The sequence below is a fragment of the Chiloscyllium punctatum genome, chromosome 4, assembly GCF_047496795.1.
Source record: "Chiloscyllium punctatum isolate Juve2018m chromosome 4, sChiPun1.3, whole genome shotgun sequence".
Classification (NCBI taxonomy): domain Eukaryota; kingdom Metazoa; phylum Chordata; class Chondrichthyes; order Orectolobiformes; family Hemiscylliidae; genus Chiloscyllium; species Chiloscyllium punctatum.
Window position 1 is genome coordinate 10,358,280 of NC_092742.1, and position 21,102 is coordinate 10,379,381.

General features: G+C 42.8%; 1 protein-coding gene across 1 annotated transcript in view; it reads left to right on the top strand.

The window, feature by feature from the left end:
* Positions 1-12,958, top strand: part of gsc (goosecoid) — a 35,267-nt gene extending 22,309 nt beyond the window's left edge. The window contains exon 4 of the mRNA XM_072568048.1: positions 12,616-12,958. Coding sequence (XP_072424149.1) covers positions 12,616-12,783 — 168 coding nt within the window. The 3' untranslated portion in view covers positions 12,784-12,958. The remainder of the gene's footprint in view (positions 1-12,615) is intronic.
* Positions 12,959-21,102: the final 8,144 nt, after the last annotated feature.

Consider the following 21,102-nt stretch of genomic DNA (forward strand, 5'->3'; position numbering starts at 1 on the left):
CAACATGGAGATAGGGAACAGAACCAAATCTGCCTTCCTACCTCCATATTTGTAATACAGTCGAATTAAATCAATGAAGACCCTTAAACAGTCACTCCTATGGCTCCTAATCCAACTTTTGAATAAGTAATTCCAGACTTTGCAAATAATTAATTTCCAGATACTGGGTTTGTATCTTCATCAAAAGATTTACCTTTTTTGTTAGGTACACAATAGTTTTAGCATAGAGAAAATTAAACCACCTGGTAAGCTGATGTCTGTGCTTTAAAACCTGAAATATTTGCGTTCAGCTTCCATTCACACAAAAGATAGACAAACACAGGTAAGGGATAAAAGAATATTTAAAAATTGGCCAGGTCACTTAAAATGGTCAATAAAAATCAGGTCAGCAAAGTCGCACCAGACCGTAAGACCATTCTCGCAATAGATTTAACCTGAAAGTCTGACACCTCAGGCAAGGGGAAGGGTTGAGAAGGGGAGCCCTTTGTGGTAACCTCAGGAAATGTAGGCATTGCTCCACAGTGTACACTGGCTGTCCAACTAACTGACCCTTCTTACAAGGAATGGTGTCATACTGCTTTATAAGCAATAGAGGGTGAATCCCTGCAGTCACAAAGGAAGTGTTTGGTTGATGCTGTAACATTCTTGACCCTACACCAGGTGAAATATTTTCTTTGTATCTCTACCCTATCAACTTGTTTTATCATTCCATATTCTTTGGTTGGATCAGTTCTCAGTCTTTGGTAGTCACAAGATACAAGCCAAATCTATCCAACAACTTAAGCCTTTCAAGGCATCAATATCAGAACAACTTCAATCCATGCAGATGGAAGATTAGATTAGATTCCCTGCAGAGTGGAAACAGGCCCTTCGGCCCAACCAACCCTCCAAAGAGTAACCCACCCAGACCCATTTTCCTCTGACTAATGCACCTAACACTATGGGCAATTGAGCATGGCCAATTCACCTGACCTGCACATCTTTGGGCTGTGGGAGGAAACCGGAGCACCTGGTGGAAACCCACGCAGACACGGGAAGAATGTGCAAACTCCACACAGACAGTTGCCTGAGGCTGGAATTGAACCTGGAACCTTGGTGCTATGAGGCAGCAGTGCTAACCACTGAGTCACTGTGCCACCCACAAGATAAAGGAATGTTTCAGCCCCTTCCAATAAACTGAGTTATGGGAAAGAGATGGGAGATATAGATCATGCAAGAGCACGGGTTGAATTTACTATCAAGGTGTGATGAGCTGATGGAATCTTGTTGGTCTAGAGCTCCAGTTGGAATATCATTGAGACAAGCCAATGCCTCCCTAAGTTCCAACATTGCTGTTAGTGGTTTAGACCTTATGCTGGCAACACGCATCTGTAAAATGTGGCCTTGAGGGCTGTGGTGAACCAGTGAGGTTTTTCACAAGCTATCAGTTTATCTGATTCATGTTTTTCAAAGTTCAGTAGGAAAACTTGTAGCAAAATTACACAAACAAAAGGAGTCTTACAGGTAACCTCAGTGTCAGGCCATATGTCCAATCTAGTCCTGGTCTCTGAGACACCAAGGGGAAACTCTGAGGCACTGGTTAAAATGCAGAAAAGAGACATGAATCCAACTCCTGGAGTTAAAAGTCTAGGAGTTAAAAGACCTGGACTCTTCAACCCAGGAAAGAGGGATCTGAAAGGTGATCCAGTACACCGGGTATGGAAAGGTAATTATTTTAAAATTAAATTGTCAGAAATACAACAAGGGAACTCCTACTCCAACAACTAAAATGTAAATTCTAATCTGATATGAATACAATCTTTATAAGAGTGACCAACATGTGGACTGATTCCTAGATTCAGTCACTGAGGGAAAGTCACTGGATTGATGACAAATAAATTCTGAAAGGTCTCACTTTAGTATGGTTCATAATGGGATACATTAGCTGTGCTTAATGTTCTTTACCTTTTTTCTTGTTATCTTTATTGATCTTAATGAAGCAATGTTAAAACAGTAGGTTTGTTACAAAATTTACACAAATCAGTGAGCTATTGTTTATTGTCTGTGTTAAAATCTGTATGTAAACATTAACAGAACCATGGTTCTGTTCAATGCAGCTCTGGTTTTTCCCAGTGAATGATGGGACAATGGATCTCTTGTAAAACAGTCAGAGTTTTTACCTTATCCAGTGATTGAACTACTCTGTTTTATGAAAGTCTAATTGTACTTGCTATTCAGTGAGAGATCAGACAATGAGTTTGTATTATATTCAGAAATGATGTCTGTTGCAGATAAAGTTAATAGTAAAACTTTTTATTTTCATCCATCTTGACTGTTAAAATCCTGGATTTTAAAACTATTCACAATTATTTTGCTGTTAACTGGCTTTCACCACAAATTCTTATTCCCTCTTTTCTACTTCTGTGTGAGACTATATTCCAGGCAGTTTCAGTATACACAACCAAATCCTCCCAAAGTGTTCTGTTGAGACTCCTGAGTATGATTGTACTCTATTTTTGACATAAAAATTGTGTCTGGTGCAGTTCCCGGAGTGTTCCCTTGTATCCTGTCCAGCAGATCACGCAAAATCTGTATTTGCCATAAAAAAGAACTATGTCTGTCACACTGTTGAAATATCCCAGCATGCTTTGCCTTTGAAATGCATTCACACTTGTTTTGTTGACCCAGACGGTTCATGCAGTGCAAGACTTCACAGGAAGCAGATATGACAAATGACCAGTGAATCTGCTGAGGTGCTAAGCTGTGGATGTCAGCCAGGACTCCTCAGAGAACTTCACAATCTTCGTTGAGAAAGTGCCATGCAGTCTTTTACAATCATTGAAACAAGCTCATCGCATCCATGAGACACAATTCTGTCCCTCGGTACTGCACTGAGCTACCAACCTAGATTATCTACTTAAGTCACGGAGTAGTGCTTGAATTGTGAAACATTTTAACTCTGAGATGAGATTACTCCCACCTGGACAATTCAGAAATATGAAGCAGCCACTTTAGCTTTAATTATTCAAGTGAGCCAAGCCAATGTTTGAGCATTTTCCCAAGCTGGATAAGGACATATTATATTCAATCTGTTTTTGATCTCTTTGCAATTTAGTTTCCTCATCCTCCTCTCTCTTTGGAAGCGGTTCACTTCTTGCTGTCTCATTACATCGAATTACCAGCACATAAACTAATCATTCAATCGACTGGCCTAAATCACTTTTTAAGCTTCCTCCTAACTCTATTCATCTCACCCAACCAGCATCCAAACTCTGTTCCTTTCCCACTCAAAAGTACCTCTGTCATTTTCCTTATCCACGTTGGTGGTAGTGAATTCTATATTCTAACCACTGTGTAAACGTGATTCACCTGAGTCTTGAATGGGGATTTGTTAGTGCCTACTCCAAACTTATTTTCTCCCTCACACGGTAATGTTTCCTAACCCTATCTTGTAAAATACCTTCATGAGTGGAAATACTTACATTGGGTCACCTTCTTGGTCCCTTTTCTGAAAAAAACAGAGCCCCAACCTGTTCAGATTTTCTTGGAATATAAAATAGGGCCACTGGAGATGGTTGAGGTGATCCATTATCAGACACAACAGTCATCTCTCAGAATCCCTACAGTGCAGAAAGAGTCCACTTGGCCCATCAAGTCTACACCGACCCTCCAAAGAGCATCCCACCCAGACCCAGCTCCCTATCTGGTACTCACAACCTCACATTTTCCATGGCTAATCCACTGAGCCAGCACATCCCTGCACACTGCGGACAACTTAGCATGGCCAACCCACTTAACCCACACACTTCCGGTGTGGGAGGAAACCAGAGCACTTGGAGGAAACCTACATACGTACCAGGGAGAATGTGCAAACTCCACACAGACAGTCACCCCAGGTCTGAATCAAACATGACAGCAATGTTAACCAATGAGCCACCATGTTGCCATATCTCATTGTGACTTTGATCAGTGCGGCCTCAGATTGTCTAAACTGGAAAGTCTATTCACCACATACTGTACATTGGCAATCCCAGTGGTCAGACATTACATTGTGGTCATGTTGGACCTTTCAGATGAATGTGGAAGATCCAAAGAAGAGTGGAGAGCTCTTCCTGGTGCCCTGGCCACTATTTACCACTTAGATGAACTAATCATTCCCTTACTGAATGTGGAATCTTGCTGCGTGCAAATCAACTGTTGCATTTCCTTCAACATCGCATTTCAAAAGAACTTAATTGGCTGCGTAAAGGTTTGAAACATCCTGAAGCTTTACAAGGAATACCAACGTATTTTTCCAAGTGCTTGGAGAGAGTCCAGAGAAGATTTATGATAACAATACCAGGGATGATTAACTTTATCAGATGATTTCAAATTCATCTCCTTTGGGTGAAGTAGATTATGGAATGTTGTTTTGTCCTCTTATTTTCCTTGTCTTCTTCAAATCTTTTACAGACGCGAGAGGGAATTTAAAAAAAAACTAGATTGAGTAATGAAATCAAACACGGAGCCAGAAATAGTATTGTGGGTGGACAAATAATCACACCAAGAATTCTATGGATTAGCCCATTTTGACCTTTGACCTTTCAGCTGATTGTGGATTGTGTTAAGATGTGGGATGAGGGTCAAACTCTTTTTCTCATTTGGGAGAAATTATCTAATTGCACACTTCATTTGAAAGAAAAGTATATTTACTTTCTATAAACAAATCAATCCAAATGCTGACATTTCCAAAGTTCAGCAACACTTGGGGATGTTAAAGCGAGAGCATTGCAAATGGAATAAATTCCCAATTCAGATAATTATCTTGGTAATCAGATTCCAAAAATTACATGAGATCTTTCATCCACTTTAGAATGAAAAATATGTAACAGGACTGAATGTCCCATAAGAGAGAGAATGCGTGTGTGAGAGTTTGTGAGTGAGTATGTGCAAGTGAGTGAGTGTGGGTGAGTGTGATCTGGACTCCAGGGAGGAGAACGAACCTGTTAGTATGCTTCCTGTTAGGCTTTCTCAGATCCTAGTAGGTTTCAATGAAATCCGCTAAACTTGAGAATACCAACCCATTCGACTTAATTACCCTTATAGGTCAATCACCTCATCTCAGGAATCAATTGAGAGAACGTTTACTGTTGCCTCCTGTTAGGGACTGACATTCTGCCTTTGTTCCAAGTGTGCTCTCAGCAAAGCCCTGTACCATTGCAGCAAGATGCCTTTCTGTACTCCAGCACCCTCAAGATAAAAGCTAACTCATCACTTTCCTTCTTATGGTTTGCTGTAGTTAAGTGTTAACTTTCCACATTTCTTGTAAAAAGATAGACAAATCCCTCTGAACTCCATTATTTAATCGTTTCACATATGAACATAATACAGTACAAACTTAATCCATTCCGGGATCCGGTTCGCGAACCGAAAAGTTTGCGAACTGAATCAATTTTCCCATTGTTTGGATAGCGTAAGAATGCTTGGACGTAGCAACGAAAGCTGTTCACAGCGCACGTGCCAAAGACAAACTGAATGAGATCACGCGGGGCCCGAGAGCTTTTGCGTTCAACAAGCGCGTAGCAAAGCAGAACAATGAAATCATGTGGTCGCACACAGGCCTTTTGCGTTCGTCCCTTCGTTCATACCTTGAATTTCGTACGTACGTTGAAGGAAAATTTTACGTACAATCCTGTTTGTAAACCGATTTGTTTGTGAATGGGGTCGTTCGTATGTCGAGGCGCTACTGTATTCCGGTTTTCTATTCTTTCCAACAAAGTGTGCAATTCCACTCCCCGACCTGCCTAAAAGGTTTACACTCAAGTTGCTACCTTTTTGTGCACTCACTTGACTTGGCCATACTCCTTTGCGGGCTCTTTTTATCTCTCTCACAGCTTACTTTCCCCGAGCTTTGTACCATCAGCAAACGTCTGATATGTTGCATCCAGTCTCTTCAGCAGTCATTAAAATAGATTATTTTGATTTCAGCTGGTAATACTGATCCTTATATTCTTTGTGTGTTATATATATAGAAGCAATATGTTATATATTAGCAATATGTGTGTAGTTAATACAACAGATTATAAAATCTTAAACTGTAGAATAGAATTTGGTTTATAGAATCCCTACAGTGTGGAGCAGATCATTAGCCCATCGAATCCCCACTGACCCTCAAAAGAGCATCACATCCCGATCCATTCCCTTACCCTATAGCTCTGCATTGCCCATGGCTAACCCACCGAGCCGGCACATCCCTGGACACTATGGCCAATTTAGCATGGCCAATCCACCTAACCTGCACATCCTTGGTGGGAAGAAACCAGAGCACCCAGAGGAAACCCACACAGACACAGGGAAAATGTGCAAAGTCCACACAGTCAGTTGCCTGAGGCTGGGATCAAACCTGGGTGCCTGGCGCTATGTGGCAGCAAAGCTAACCACTGAGCCACTAGGCCACCCCAAATGTAATCCAGATAAATCCTCTAATCTGAATATTTGACTCCAAGTGATGCTGCCTGTACCTTGTGTGAATCTGGTTATATTAATCCTTTGTTAAGTTTGGGTTTTAAGAGTAAAGAAAGAATTGAGGAGTTGAAAAGACAATGTAATTGTGAAATTAGCTTCCATGTACAGTGAGGTGAATAGTGAAGCTGGGGTTATTAGATGTGATTCTGGACTGAGAAATGATTCTGTAAGAGGATGGTAGGGTTGGTGAAATCTCTTACATAGTGAGACTTTCTAGTCATGAAAATTCATACAAGGGGGCATAGCTTTAAATTAAGGGGGGGTAGATATAGGACTGATGTTAGGGGTAGGTTCTTCACTCAGCGAGTCGTAAGTTCATGGAATGCCCTGCCAGTAGCAGTAGTGGACTCTCCCTCTTTATGGGTATTTAAGCGGGCATTGGATAGGTATATGGAGGATAGTGGGTTAGTGTAGGTTAGGTGGGCTTTGATCGGCGCAACATCGAGGGCTGAAGGGCCTGTACTGCGCTGTATTCTTCTATGTTCTATGTTCTATGTTCTAAAATGGGGTTTTCTCTCACAGTGAGGCTGTCCTGTATTCAGCACATGGTTTGTGAGTTTAGAGAAGTCTCTGCTTCTGGGATTGAGAAGGGTAAGTGAGGGTAAGTGAGGCCAAGGTTCCTTCTCTTGATAGTTCTCTCCCCTTGTCAGTATAGTGTCCCATGCACAGATATGTGTGACTATGGAAATGCATGTTTCTACAGGTATTCCAAGAGACAAAAAGGCTGCATTGTGGTCTAAGCCCTTCAGGTGCACATGTATAGTATCAGTGTTTAATAGTAATACGGACAATGTGAATTTATTACTAAATGAGAGGTCAACAGTTGGTGATTTACCAGCAAATCATGTGTTAATTAAAGCTTATTGGGAAACTGACGTGTCCAAACTTTCAAATCTAAGAGGTGTTCAAAGTTGCAGGGTGCAGTTGGATGCAGCCTGAACTTGATAATTTAGCTTCTCCAGCTTGCACAGGCAACCCTTGCTTAATCTTAGTGCAATCACCCCCCCCCCCCCCCCCCCCCCCGTTTTGAGTTTTTAGACGTAAAATAGTTTAGTACTTTACATTCCAAGGGGAATCCGCTTTGCACTTTTCACAGAGGGTTGTTGCTGAACCAACAAGAGGTTCTTTTCAAACACACATGAGGAACATGATGAATCTTGAGATTAGAGATAGAAGTTTGATTAGTCTGGATCACGTTGGCATAAGTAGGGAAGATTTGTTGGGTATGCTAGACGTTATTATGGTGGACAAATCCCCAGGACCAGATGGGATCTATCACAGGTTGCTGAGGGAGGCGAGTGAGGAAATAGCTGGGACACTGACAGATATCTTTGTGGCATCCTTAAATACAGGCAAGGTGCCGGAGGATTGGAAGGTTGCTCATGTTGTCCCCCTGTACAAGAAGGGTAGTAGGGATATTCCGGGTAACTACAGACCAGTGAGCCTGACGTCAGTGGTGGGGAAGTTGCTGGAGAGGGTACTGAGGGATAGGATCTATTTATTTTTGGAAAAGAATGAGTTTATCGGTGATAGGCAACATGGTTTTGTGCGGGGGAGATTGTGCCTTACCAACTTGATAGAGTTCTTCAAGGAAGTGACCAAATTGATAGATGAAGGAAGGGCTGTTGTTGTCATATACATGGACTTTAGTAATGTGTTTGATAAGGTTCCCCATTGTAGACTAATGGAGAAAGTGAAGTCACATGGTGTGCAGGGTGTTCTAGCTCGGTGGATAAAGAACTGGTTGAGCAACAGGAGACAGAGAGTAGTAGTCGAAGGGAGTTTCTCAAAATGGAGAAAGGTGACCAGTGGTGTTCCACTGAGGTCAGTGTTGGGGCCACTGTTGTTTGTAATATACATAAATGATCTGGAAGAGGGCACTGTTGGTATGATCAGCAAGTTTGCAGATGACACAAAGATTGGTGGAGTGGCAGAAAGTATAAGGGACTGTCAGAGAATACAGGAGGATCTAGATAGACTGGAGAGTTGGGCGGAAAAGTGGCAGATGGCTTTCAATCCAGACAAATGTGAGGTGATGCATTTAGACAAGTCTAATTCTAGAGCGAATTATACAGTAAACGGAAGAGCCTTGGGAAAAGTTGATGGGCAGAGAGGTCTGGGAGTGCAGGTCCATTGTACCCTGAAGGTTGCTGCACAGGTGGATAGAGTGGTCAAGAAGGCATTATAGTATGCTCGCCTTCATTGGACGGGGTATTGAGTATAAGAGTCATGTTAAAATTGTACAAGATATTAGTTTGGTCGCATTTAGAATACTGTGTACAGTTCTGGTCGCCACATTACCAAAAGAATGTGGACACTTTGGAGAGGGTGCAGAGATGGTTTATGAGACTGTTGCCTGGTATGGAAGGTGCTAGCTATGAAGAGAGGTTGAGTAGGTTAGGTTTGTTTTCACTAGAAAAAAGGAGATTGAGGGTGGAGGTTTACAAAATCATGAAGGGTATAGACAGGGTGAATAGAGACAAGCTTTTTCCCAGGGTGAAGGATTCAACAACGAGAGGTCATGCTTTCAAAGTGAGGTGGAAAGTTTACGGGGGAGACACGCGGTAAGTACTTCACACAGAGGGTGGTGGGCGTTTGGAATGCATTGCCAGCAGAGGTGGTAGACGCAGGCATGGTAGATTCATTTACAATGCATCTGGACAGATGCATGAGTAGGTGGGGAGCAGAGGGATACAGATGCTTAGGAATTGACCGACAGATTTAGACAGTACACTTGAATCGGCTCAGGCTTGGAGGGCCAAAGGGCCTGTTCCTGGGCTGTAAATTTTCTTTCTTCTTTGTTCTTTGTACACATCGAGAGATGCATTTCACTAATGACCTGATGTGCCAATGGGTGCAAGTGCCTATTTTGGAAGGCGTTCCTAGCTACAGCCTCAGGAACACAAACGTCAAGACAGAACATCAGGTCAGACTCAGAAGAGCCATGGTCAACTTGCTGACATAGCTCGTGCAGAATGGTCATTAGAGTCATACTGAGCAGACAAGGCCCTTTGGCCCATTGAGTCTGCGCTGAAATGGTGAATGATGTCCTGGGATGAGGCTTCAGAACCCTCTCCCACCAATATCTTGAGGGGACAAAACTGACTGGAGGAGCCAAATCTTTTTTATTTGATGCCAAAATTCCATATTACTTCTGACCAATGTCAAATTGTTAATTGCTATCAGATCGTCAGTGTTGACTGCAACATATGAAAAACTTGATAATGACTGGGTACAATTTATACACAGCAGACATGCAATCTGACATTTTTACACTAACGAGGCATCACACCTAAACTCTAAATTTGACAAAGAATCTCAAAATTCCTGAAATAGCTGGGATTGAAGTTGGGGTTGGTGAGTTTAGTGAGGAGGTTGAGGAGCCGGTGTTGGACTGGGGTAGACAAAGTTAAAAATCGCACAACGCCAGGTTATAGTCCAACAGGTTTAATTGGAAGCACTAGCTTTCAGAGTGCTGCTCCTTCATTAGGTAACTAGTGGGGCAGGATCATAGGACACAGAATTTATAGCAAAAGATTTACTGTAGTGAGGTGAGAGACAATATGATCAGGGTGTGTTTTGATGAGCACATGCAGCATTTGGTTTGTAGGATTTACAAATGTGTGAAGAGAGAGGGGGGAGAATGGGTAAACATCTCAAACATTCACTCCCTCCATCACCAGCTCAGGAAAGCAGCTCAGCACCACCTTCTCCAGCGTAATTTGGAATGGGGAGTAGATGCCAGCTGTGACAGTGATGCCAACATCTGAAAAATGAAATCAAGGACACAATCTAAATAACTGGGACATACGGTTGAATGATGTTTCAGAATGGAGGAAAATTAGAAATAATTTTTACACTTGTTTAAATTCCAGTTCTTGCCCTTAGCTCAGGTCATCTCACTTTCTGAAAGTTCAAAAATTCAGATCCTTCTATCTAGAGGATCATAAATAACTAATATGTCTAGAATTAGCTGATGTTTGCAATAGATTTAATCTCCATTAGATCATTCTTTTTTTCCTGTCGGTGATAGATACATTGGAAGCAAAGTATAAGCCATTCAGCCCATTGTGACTGTGCCCACTCTCTGATTACTGCCTCTCCCCTGCTCTTGCCCCATATCTCTGCAAGGGATTTCATTTCAACCATTTATTCAATTCTCTTTTGAAAACAACTTTTAAATGTGCTTCCACCATTCTTTCAGGTAATGTAACCCAGATTATAACAACTTTACTGTGTAAAAACATTTCTCCTTATTTCTTTTGCCGATCACCTTTAAATCTCTGGTTACTGTTGCTCATGCTAGTTTCTCCTTATTTAATCTGTCCTAGACCTCCCACATAGATGTGATGGTTGAGAAGGCAAGACAACACCTCTTCTTCCTCAGGAGATTAAGGAAGTTCAGCACGTCCATAAGGACTCTTACCAACCTTTATAGATGCACCATAGAAAGCATTCTATTCAGATGCATCATAGCTTGGTACAGCAGTTGCTCTGCCCAGGACTGTAAGAAACTACAGAGAGTTGTGAACACAGCCCAGTCCATCACACAAGCCAACCTTCTATCCATTGACTCCATCTGCACTTCTCACTGCCACGGAAAGGTAGCCATACAGTTAAAAAATCATAGAAATGTACAGCATGGAAACAGACCCTTCGGTCCAACTTGTCCATGCCGACCAGATATCCCAACCCAATCTAGTCCCACCTGCCAGCAGCCAGCCCATATCCCTCCAAACCCTTCCTATTCATATACTCATTCTTTTAAATGTTGCAATTGTACTAGCTTCCTCTGGCAGCTCATTCCATACCCGTACCACCCTCTGAGTGAAAAGTTTTGCCCCTTAGGTCTCGTTTTTTATCTTTCCCCTCTCACCCTAAGCTAATGCCCTCTAGGTCTGGACTCTCCCACCCCAGGGAAAAGACTTTACCTATTTACCCTATCCATGCCCCTCATAATTTTATAAACCTCTATAAGGTCACTCCTCAGCCTTCGCTGCTCCAGGGAAAACAGCCCCAGCCTGTTCAGCCTCTCCCTATAGTTCAAATCCTCCAACCCTGGCAACATCCTTGTAAATCTTTTCTGAACCCTTTCAAGTTTCACAACATCCTTCCGATAGGAAGGAGACCAGAATTGCTTGAAATATTCCAACAGTGGCCTAACCAATGTCCTGTACAGCCACAAAATGACCTCCTAACTCCTGTACTCAAAGACTCCCTTCCCAGGTTATAATCTCTTCAGTCAGGCGGAAGATCCAACAGCTTAAACACATATACCAACAGATTCAAGAACAGCTTCTTCCCTGCTGTTACTTGACTTTTGAATGGATCTCTCAAATTTCAAATCTATTGTCCATCTGGCTTGCTGTGCACCTTCTTTGCAGCAGCAACTTTGTATTCCTCACTCTGTTCGATCACCCAATGATCTTTGTATGGTATGATCTGCCTGTACTGCACACAAAACAAAACTTGTCCCTGCTCCTAGGTTATGTGTCAACAATAAATCAAATTATTGATAGGATATCAGTAAATTCCCTCTGCACTAGTCTTGGAGAACCTAAGTAAAACAAAAATTTGTATTTATATATAGCCTCTTAAGCCTTCAGAAGTCCCAAAGTACTTTAATTGGATCTCTATTACTGTCCCTTCACTGTTGCTGGGTCAAAATCGTGGAAACTCCTCCCTGTTAGCACTGGATGCAGCTCCTATCATTTACTGCAGCAGCACACAAAGACAGTTACTCAAGTCTTTACAAAGGCAGCTTAGGAATGCTGTTCTAAGTAAAGCTGTTCTAGTCAAATATTCCCACATTGGATGTTGGAAACGTGGCAGCCAGTTTGCAGATGAACAACAATTAGACAGTGAGCAGATAATCTGTTTAATAATATTGGATAAGGGTTAAATATTGATCAGGATACTAGAGAGATCTTGCCTTGTCTTCACTAGAAGAATGACCCTAGAGTCCTTTTCCACCTGAGGTAACCCTAAAAGATGGTGCCTCAAATAGTGTTGAATACTGCAGTCGGAGGGTCAACCTAGGTTTTGTGCCTCAAACCTCTGGACATCTGTGATAAAGTGCACTCGCTCAGGAATGAAGTTTTATCCTATTTGACTTTTGTTTCCCCTGCTCAGGTCTGGTTTAAAAACCGCCGAGCTAAATGGAGGCGGCAGAAGAGATCATCATCGGAGGAGTCGGACTCCCAGAAATGGAGTAAAATTTCGAAAAACGGCCCGGTGGGGAAGGCTTCTGGAGAATCCACTTCAGCAGCCCAGGAAAGTGAGGTAGACTCAGACAGCTGACAACTGGCACTGATTGATCAGGAGCATCCACCCATTCTCAGCTCAGACTGTGGCTGGTAGCTTGCACTTTGTCCCTCTGGAGGACAGAGGCTGCTGTAAATACTGTATAAATACATATTATATATATGTGCGTTTTTGTATGTGTGCTTGTTTTGTTAATAAAAAAAAGTCATGATGTTACTCCAATGAGACACAGTGCTGTTTTATTGAAGCAAACATTGTATTCCAGGCTTATTCCTGAGATTGAATGAATTGAATTGAATTGAATTTATTGTCACCGATGCACAGTGAAAAGCTTTGTCTTGAGAGCAATACAGGCAGGTCACAGAGTTAAGTAGCACAGATAGTAAATAATAGGTAAACAGCAGCAAAAACAAAAACACAGGGACAGGCGAATGCTAAGAGATGGTAGGACTGATGTAGGAAGAGAAGCTGGTTAGGATTATATTCACTGGAGATTGTAAGAATGAGAGATATCTCATAGAAACTTATATAATTCTAAGAGGACCAGACAGGGCAACCGCAGGAAGGATGTTCCTGATGACGGAGGAGTCCAGAACCAGGGGTGTCAGTTTAAGGAGAGGAAGTACGTCGTGTAGGACTGAGATGAAGAGAAAAGTCTTCACCAGAGAGTGGGGAGCCTGTGGAATTCTCTGCCACAGAAAGCAGTCAAGGGCAAAACATTGAATGATTTCAAGAAGGAGTTAGATACAGTTTAGATTAGATTAGATTAGATTAGGCTAAAGGGAAAATGGAACAGGGTATGTCAGTTCTGACATAACGCAATAGTTCCAGTCTCTTGAAATCTCGCGTTATAAGAAAATCACGCAATAGCCGCACCATCTAAACAAATGGGACCGGAATCACATTATAGCCAACACAGGTAAAGAACATTCACATTCTGCTAAAACAGTCTAAATTCTTCAGTCACTTTAAAGCCAATTCACCCTGAAGAAACACACATTAGAGCAGAATCAACTGTACTGAATTGGATGATCAACCATGATCATATTGAATGGAGGAGCAGGCTCAAAGGACCGAATGGCCTACCCCTGCTCCTATCTTCTAAGTTTCAACGCAGGTCTTAAAATAAGCAGACGCTCATTTAGTGCTGCTTAGCAGATGTCACAAAACTATAGAAATTTATAGCTGAGAAGATGTCCATTCGGTCCCTCCTCCTCATGCTGGCTCTTTGAAAGAGCTTCAACCCACAATTCTACTTCTTGTACATAATATGCAAGTTTTTTTTCCCCTGAAGAACCTGTCCAAGCCCCACCCCACCCTTCTCAAATTATTTGTGGAATTGCCACCTTTCCAGTTCATATTCTAGCTCTGTATAACTAACTGTGGGTGAGCCCTGGAGTTTGCAGTGCACTGCAAGACACAGGTACAGGTGGTATGTTATAGAACCGAGGATATAGAGGTTAAACCCACCAATCCAGCAGAATGTGAGGTCAGATCCCTTTTGGGCAGTCTCGGGGTCAGCTTGGTTAAATAGGTCCAGAAATCAAAACACTGGTGCATAATATACGAACCTGGGACTTCCAGATTATCAAATAAACCACCATCAGTTTGGAAACAGAAACTCACATTTCTTACCCACTCTGGACTTAAATGAATTCAAATAAAAAAAAATAGAAATTGCTGAAAAATCTCAGCAGGTCTGGCAGCATCTGTGGAGAGAAATCAGAGTTTCAGATCTAGTGACCCAAGTGATGTGGATTTCACCTGACGAAGGAGCAGTGCTCCAAAAGCTTGTGATTTCAAAGAAACCTGTTGGACTATAACCTGGTGCTGTGTGACTTCTAACCTTGTCTACCCCAGTCCAACCCCAGCACCTCTATATCACATTCATGTCCTCATCTAGATGCCTTTTAAATGTTGCAATTGTGCCCATCTCCACCACTTCCTCTAGCAGCTCATTCCAAGCCTGCATCACCCTCTGTGTGAAAATGTTACGTCTGAGGTCCCTTTTAAATCTTTTCCCTTTCACCTTAAACCTCTGCCCTCTAGTTTTAGACTTTCTCACCCTGGGGACAAGACCATGGCTATTCACTCTATCCATGCCCCTCATGATTTTATAAATGTCTTTATGGTCACCCCTCATTGTTATTAAGTCTGGGCTAGAAAACAGACTAATTTCTAAGCCTGGGTGCAATAGGTCCCAACAAATCTCTTCTGCCATTTGTCATTGGCTGCATATGGAACTCACTGCTGGTAAATTAAATGTTCAGGCTAGGATTGTCTTTGTCAGTGTTTGTGAAAATCACAAGCAAATTCTGGGATTACCCTCCCCTCATACCCAGACTTCCAATAGTATCCACACCATGATTTTGCAGGGAGATTAGATTAGATTCCCTACAGTGTGGAAACAGGCCCTTTAGCCCAACAAGTTCACACTGACCCTCTGAAGAGCAACCCACCCAGACTCATTTCCCCCTGACTAAGGCACCTTACACGATGGCCAATTCACCTGTCCTGCACATCTTTTGGAATGTGGGAGGAAACCAGAGCACCCAGAGGAAACCCATGCAGACACAGGGAGAATGTGCAAACTCCACAGAGAGAGAGACAGTCACCCAAGGCAGGAATCGAACTGGGATCCTTGGCGCTGTGTGGCAGCAGTGCTAACCACTGAACCACCGTGGAGATCTTGTGTTGCAGTGAGTAACCAGAGACTCCATGCATGTCCGACTCCAGGACTTGATGAACATGATGTGTGTCTGTGACATGACCAAACCAATTTGTTCATCACCCGTGGGTATCATTGGTTAGGCCAGCATTTGTTGTCCATCCTGGATTATCCTGGAGAAGGCAGATGTGAACCTCTTGATCTCTTCATGGAAAATAATTGCAGATAGTGGGATTGGGAGAGATTGCTGATCATGCAGGTGATGGAAAGTTCTGTCTATGAAATGGATGGAAGAACGCAAGTTGACACAACAACTCGGACTTTCTGATGTAGGTGTAAACACATTTGTACACTCCAGTGCAGGGAAGCAGAGTCAATCCCCTGATCTACACACTTCGGAGCTGTCAATAGTTGATGGTTGATGATTCAAATTGCATATTAGTCAAATGATATGGACACATCCTTCCTTTTTTACAATCTTAACTGTATATTGTACAGCTTTATATAAGTTATAAGGACAAAGGAATTAGTTGTGAAGACTAGTCATATTGGACTCTGTTTGTCTCTCCACAGATGCTACCAGACCTGCTGCATTTCTTCAGCACTTCCTGTTTCTATTTGAGATTTCCAACACCTTCAGTGCTTTGCTTTCCTAAGGACAAAGTTACCCAATTGATTGACACCTCACCCACTGCATTCAACATTTACTCCCTTCATCACCTAAGCATGGAGCTGCATGTGTAAGATGCACTGTAGCAATTCACTAAAGCCTCCTCCAGTAACACCTTCCAAACCCATGACCATAACTATTTAGAAGGACAAAGGGCAGCAGATACACAAGAACACCATCACCTCAAAGTTCCCTTCCAATACTCACAAATTGGAAAAATACTGGTACGTGTTCCTTCAGTGTCTCTGGGTTACAATCCTAGAATTCCCTTCCTAACAGGATTGTGGGTGTACCTACACTCCAAGGACTACAACAGTACAGGAAGGCAGCTCACCACTATTGTCTCCATGGTAATTAGAGATGAAAATAAATGCTACCCTGCCCAGTGACACCCTCACCCCATGAATGAGTGATAAGAATAATATTTCCCATACAGAGGTAAAGACAGACGATATTTCATTATCACCTTTCACAACTGCAGAATGTCCCAAAACACTTTACAGAACTTCTTAAAATATCATCACTATGTTAACACCAGAATCCACAATGAGTGTTCACAATTATCACACGTTTTGATAAAGTAATGGAAACCAGTATTACTGCAGAGGAACAATGCACATGGTTAGCTCAGGTGGCTGGATGGCTGGTTTGCAACGCAGTGTGAGTTCAGTTACGACACCATCTGAGGTTACCATAAAGGACTCTCCTTCTCAACCTCTACCCTCACCTAAGGTGTGGTGACTCTCAATTAAACTAACCACCAGCCATCTCTCTCTCTCTCACATAAGACAGCAGCCTTATGGCGACTTTACCTTGTGAAATGGAAGACGGCAAAGTCAATTTTAGTGAGAACAAGCTCACTGCAGGGATCAAATTCCCTCAGAATTTCAAGACCCCAGCCTCTCTCCCACACTTGAGCTGAGAATGCAAGAAAATGGAAGATGCTGGAGAAATCCGGGCAGCACACTGCTGCCTCACAGCCCCAAGGACACGTTTAATCTCAGCCTCAGGCAACTGCGTGGAGTTTGCACATTCTCCTCAGGTCTGCTTGAGTTTCCTCCGGGTGCATGTTAGGTGGATTGGCCCTGGGGAATGCAGGGTTACAAGGATAAGTTGGGTCTGGCTGGGATGCTCTTTGGAGGATTGGTGTGGATGTGATGGGCTGAATGGCTTGATTTCACAGAGTAGGGATTCGTTGAAATTCAGCAGGTCAGGCAGGGTCTGTAGAGAGATACAGAGTTAACATTTCAGGTTGAACAATATTGAACGCATGTAGAATAAGAGATAGTTGATATATGAGAAACACAGACTGGATTTCACTTAGATGTAACCTGTGCTGGGTCCTGGAAGCCATAGCTGGCTCAATGATGGGCTGGCAAAGGTGGTGACATAATACTGTCACTGGACTAGGAATCCAGAGAGTCAGGCTAATGCCCAGGTGAAGTGGGTTTGAATCCCAATGGTAGCCTAATCTGGAATAGAAAGACAGGGGGAGGAGGTGACCCTGTGAACAAAAAGGCCACATGGATGTGTGAGTCCCCAGGATTCTGCAGAGGGATTCAGCAGAACCAACACAGAGCAAATTCCATGCAATATGCACCCTCATCAGTGCTCTCCTGCACTCTGCCTCATTGAACTTTCTCTGTGAACTCACCGTCCTGTGAAGCGGTCAATGACCCATCCTTTACCTCCAGCTCTCTTGTGCCTGGTGCTATCCTCCAAGGCAGAGCCAGTATCTGAGCCATGGCTGCAAGTATTAGATTGTGGAAGAGTCTCTTCAGCAGTACTGTCCTGCTTGTCTTCAACTTTCTCCCCTATGGGAACTACTGTGTCTGGGCAGGATAGCAGTGGAAGGGAATTTGCAATTGAAAGCGGGAATCAAACCTGGGTCCCTGGCGCTGTGAGGCAGCAGTGCTAACCACTAAGCCACTGAGCCACTGTGCTGCCCATTGCTTGATAAATGCCCCTTTACGTAAACAAATCTGCTTTTTTTTTAACCTCGTTCTGGCCTACATGTAACTCCAGCCCCCACAGCAATGTGACGGACTTGTAACCAAACTGTGGAGTAGTAACAGGGGCGATCAGGGAGGGGTAATAAATGGGCAGCGATGTTCACATTCCACAAAAGAATATTTTGAAAGAAGCCCACACAGAGGGAGAGATGGAGTAAGAGAAGTGGCTGCTGGAGTGTTCTGCCCATAGTTGCCTTTCTGAGCCGGTGAGAGTTTAGATTCACTCCCTCTCCCTTAGGCTCGCTGATCCTGAGGTTCATTTCAGACCCTTTGGGAGGTAATGCGTTCTTTGAAAGTCATTAAAGCAGTGGATTTACTTGGCACAGTCCCTGGCAAATAACAGTTCAAAAAAAACATAACCAAAAGTGTAAACATTCGTCGAACGTTTTGTGAAATGCAGTACACCCGAGAGACCAAAGCAATTTCTCTACACAACATTTGCTGAATATTTCACTGATTACAGAATATTACTGGTTCACTGCAACATGTCTGAAAATATATTTTCTAACAAAAACAACTAAATTTGAGAAATGAAGCATTCATCAAACACTTTAACAATAATAAAGTGGGTTCTGTGGAATGACAGGGTGAGGGAGGGCAGCCTTGGCTGGGGTTTGTTTTAGTTTTCAGTGTGTATGCTGCCTGATAACCTTGACTTAAAGTTAATCCCTGCTCATGGCCCTGTGTGGAAGCCCAGAAACCACTCAGAAGTCTGTAAGACCACTGCTACTGCACACCTCATCATAAATAGATCACGCGACAGAGTCTCATACTTTCAACTGTCAATGGACCAGAAAGAACACTTTTGTTTTAAATATTGCACTATCAGGCATGGGTACAAATTGAACTGCGTCACAGGCTCTTTCCTTTGTAAACCTGGCCAGAGAATGTCAGCCAACTCCTTAATGTCGGGGCAGTCATACCTAAGCCCAGTGTTACTTCACCTAAACACACTTTTGGTAACATATTATTAAACACCTACTCACACACAGACACAGACACAGACACACACACACAAATGCAGACAGACAGATGCGCACGCACACACACACACGCACATACAAACAAAAGTGTAGACATACACAGCACACTCACAGACACACACAAATACACACACATATACACACTCAGTCACAGACAGGCACACAGATACATACACACACACAGACAGACATATACAGATACACACACACACACACACACACACACAGACGCACACAGACCTACACACGCAGACACACACACAGACACAAGCTCACACATGTGGGTATCAGCGCAGGTTTAAGCACATCCACACTCATACAAGCCTGCTCGGATAATGGATGGTAATAGTAAGCTTACTTTAAAAACCACTGCATTCCAAGCAATGAAGATGCTCCCAAGGAGCTGGCAGAGAAGGAATCCCTGGATTTTGACCCAGCCATAATTTTGCCATGATGGGGTAAGATGTATTCAGGGGAGTGAGTACTCCCTGGGTGCCATCACCCAACCTCTAGCCAGTTAAAGATCTAGCAAGCGGTCAGCTCACATGGTCAACTGCCTATAAAAGGTCGGGGGAGGGGAAAAGGGTGACCTGTTGTCCCATATTTGAAGGGATTGTCCCACTTTTGGAGTGTTAGTCCCAAATCCCTTAAGGGATGCCTTTATTTCCATGTTTCCCAGACAGCCAGGGAGACTGAACAGCTGAGTGACTTGAGCAGGACTGCAAGTCTGTGCGAGAACAGCTAGTAATGTTGGGATTCAACAAGATAACTTTCATTATTTTAGCATCCTCACCAGCTCCCTCACCCCCACCTTTCTGACCCACATTACTGATTCAGTAATTCTCCCTGCTCATAGTCTCACAGTCAGTGTTTATGTTATTTCATAAGGTCACCTGCAGGGGAGCTGTGCACCCACGCGTCTGCTTATGTGGACGGGTTCATGTGCAAGTAAATGTTGTAACAACCTTTGACCCAGAAGCAGTACGGGGAAAATCTCTAATTTTTTTAACATGTCTATAGAATCTGTAACTGTTGTCAAGAATGCTTGAAACTGAGATTTAAGAGCTTGCATCAATTAAACAAGGATCAATTCTATATTTCTTGCTTTATAAGGGGTACTGGCCCATGGAACCAGGCAACCCTTGACCTAGAAGCTGTACCAACCAGAAAGAAGTTAAGACTAGAAGCTATGCGACTGGCAGATACAAAAGAGAGCTACAAGCAGAGTAGTGGAAGGGTGAATACATTGGTGTAAGCACACGATGAAAACATAGACAGAAGGAAGAACATACTCAATTTCTGAAGGAGTGAGGCATCACAGAATCACCATTCTGGAGAAAGGTGCAATTTGTCCCATTTTTTCTGTTCTGGTTCTCCAGTGCCATTCTCTTACTTTTCTGTCTACCACTGCATGTTATTTCTCTTCAAATAATCATTAATACCTTTACGAAAGCTTCAATTTTCAGGCAACATTCTGGACTACAATCAGGTTTTTACACTGCATTTGCTTCTGTTGCGAAGTTTTTTCATTCAGTACCCTCATGGTTTTAATCCTTTTACGAGTGAAAACAGTTTCCCCGATCTAATCTGTCTGGACCCCTCACGATTTTGAAAATTTCTATCAAATCTCCTTTCAGCCATCTTCCCTCCAAGGAAAGCACTCGTAACCCTTTCATAATTAAACCTCTCATCCATTGAAACATTGTTGTAAACCTTTCCTCTACTTTTCCAAGACATTCACACGCTTCCCATCATGTGATGCCCAAAACTGTACACAATATTCCTGTAGAGGTCTAATCAGCATCTTATATAAGTCCAGCACTAGCTACTTGTTTTTGTGTTCCATGCCCTTATTAACAAAGCATAGGATCCTGTCTGCTTTATTAACTGCTTTCTCCACCTGTCCTGCCACCTTTAACAATGTGACCACAAATACACCCAGGTCCCTCTGCTCCTACACACTGCTTAGTGTGTCCTGTATTGCATTGCCTTGCACCATGTATTGAGCAAAAGTGTAATGTT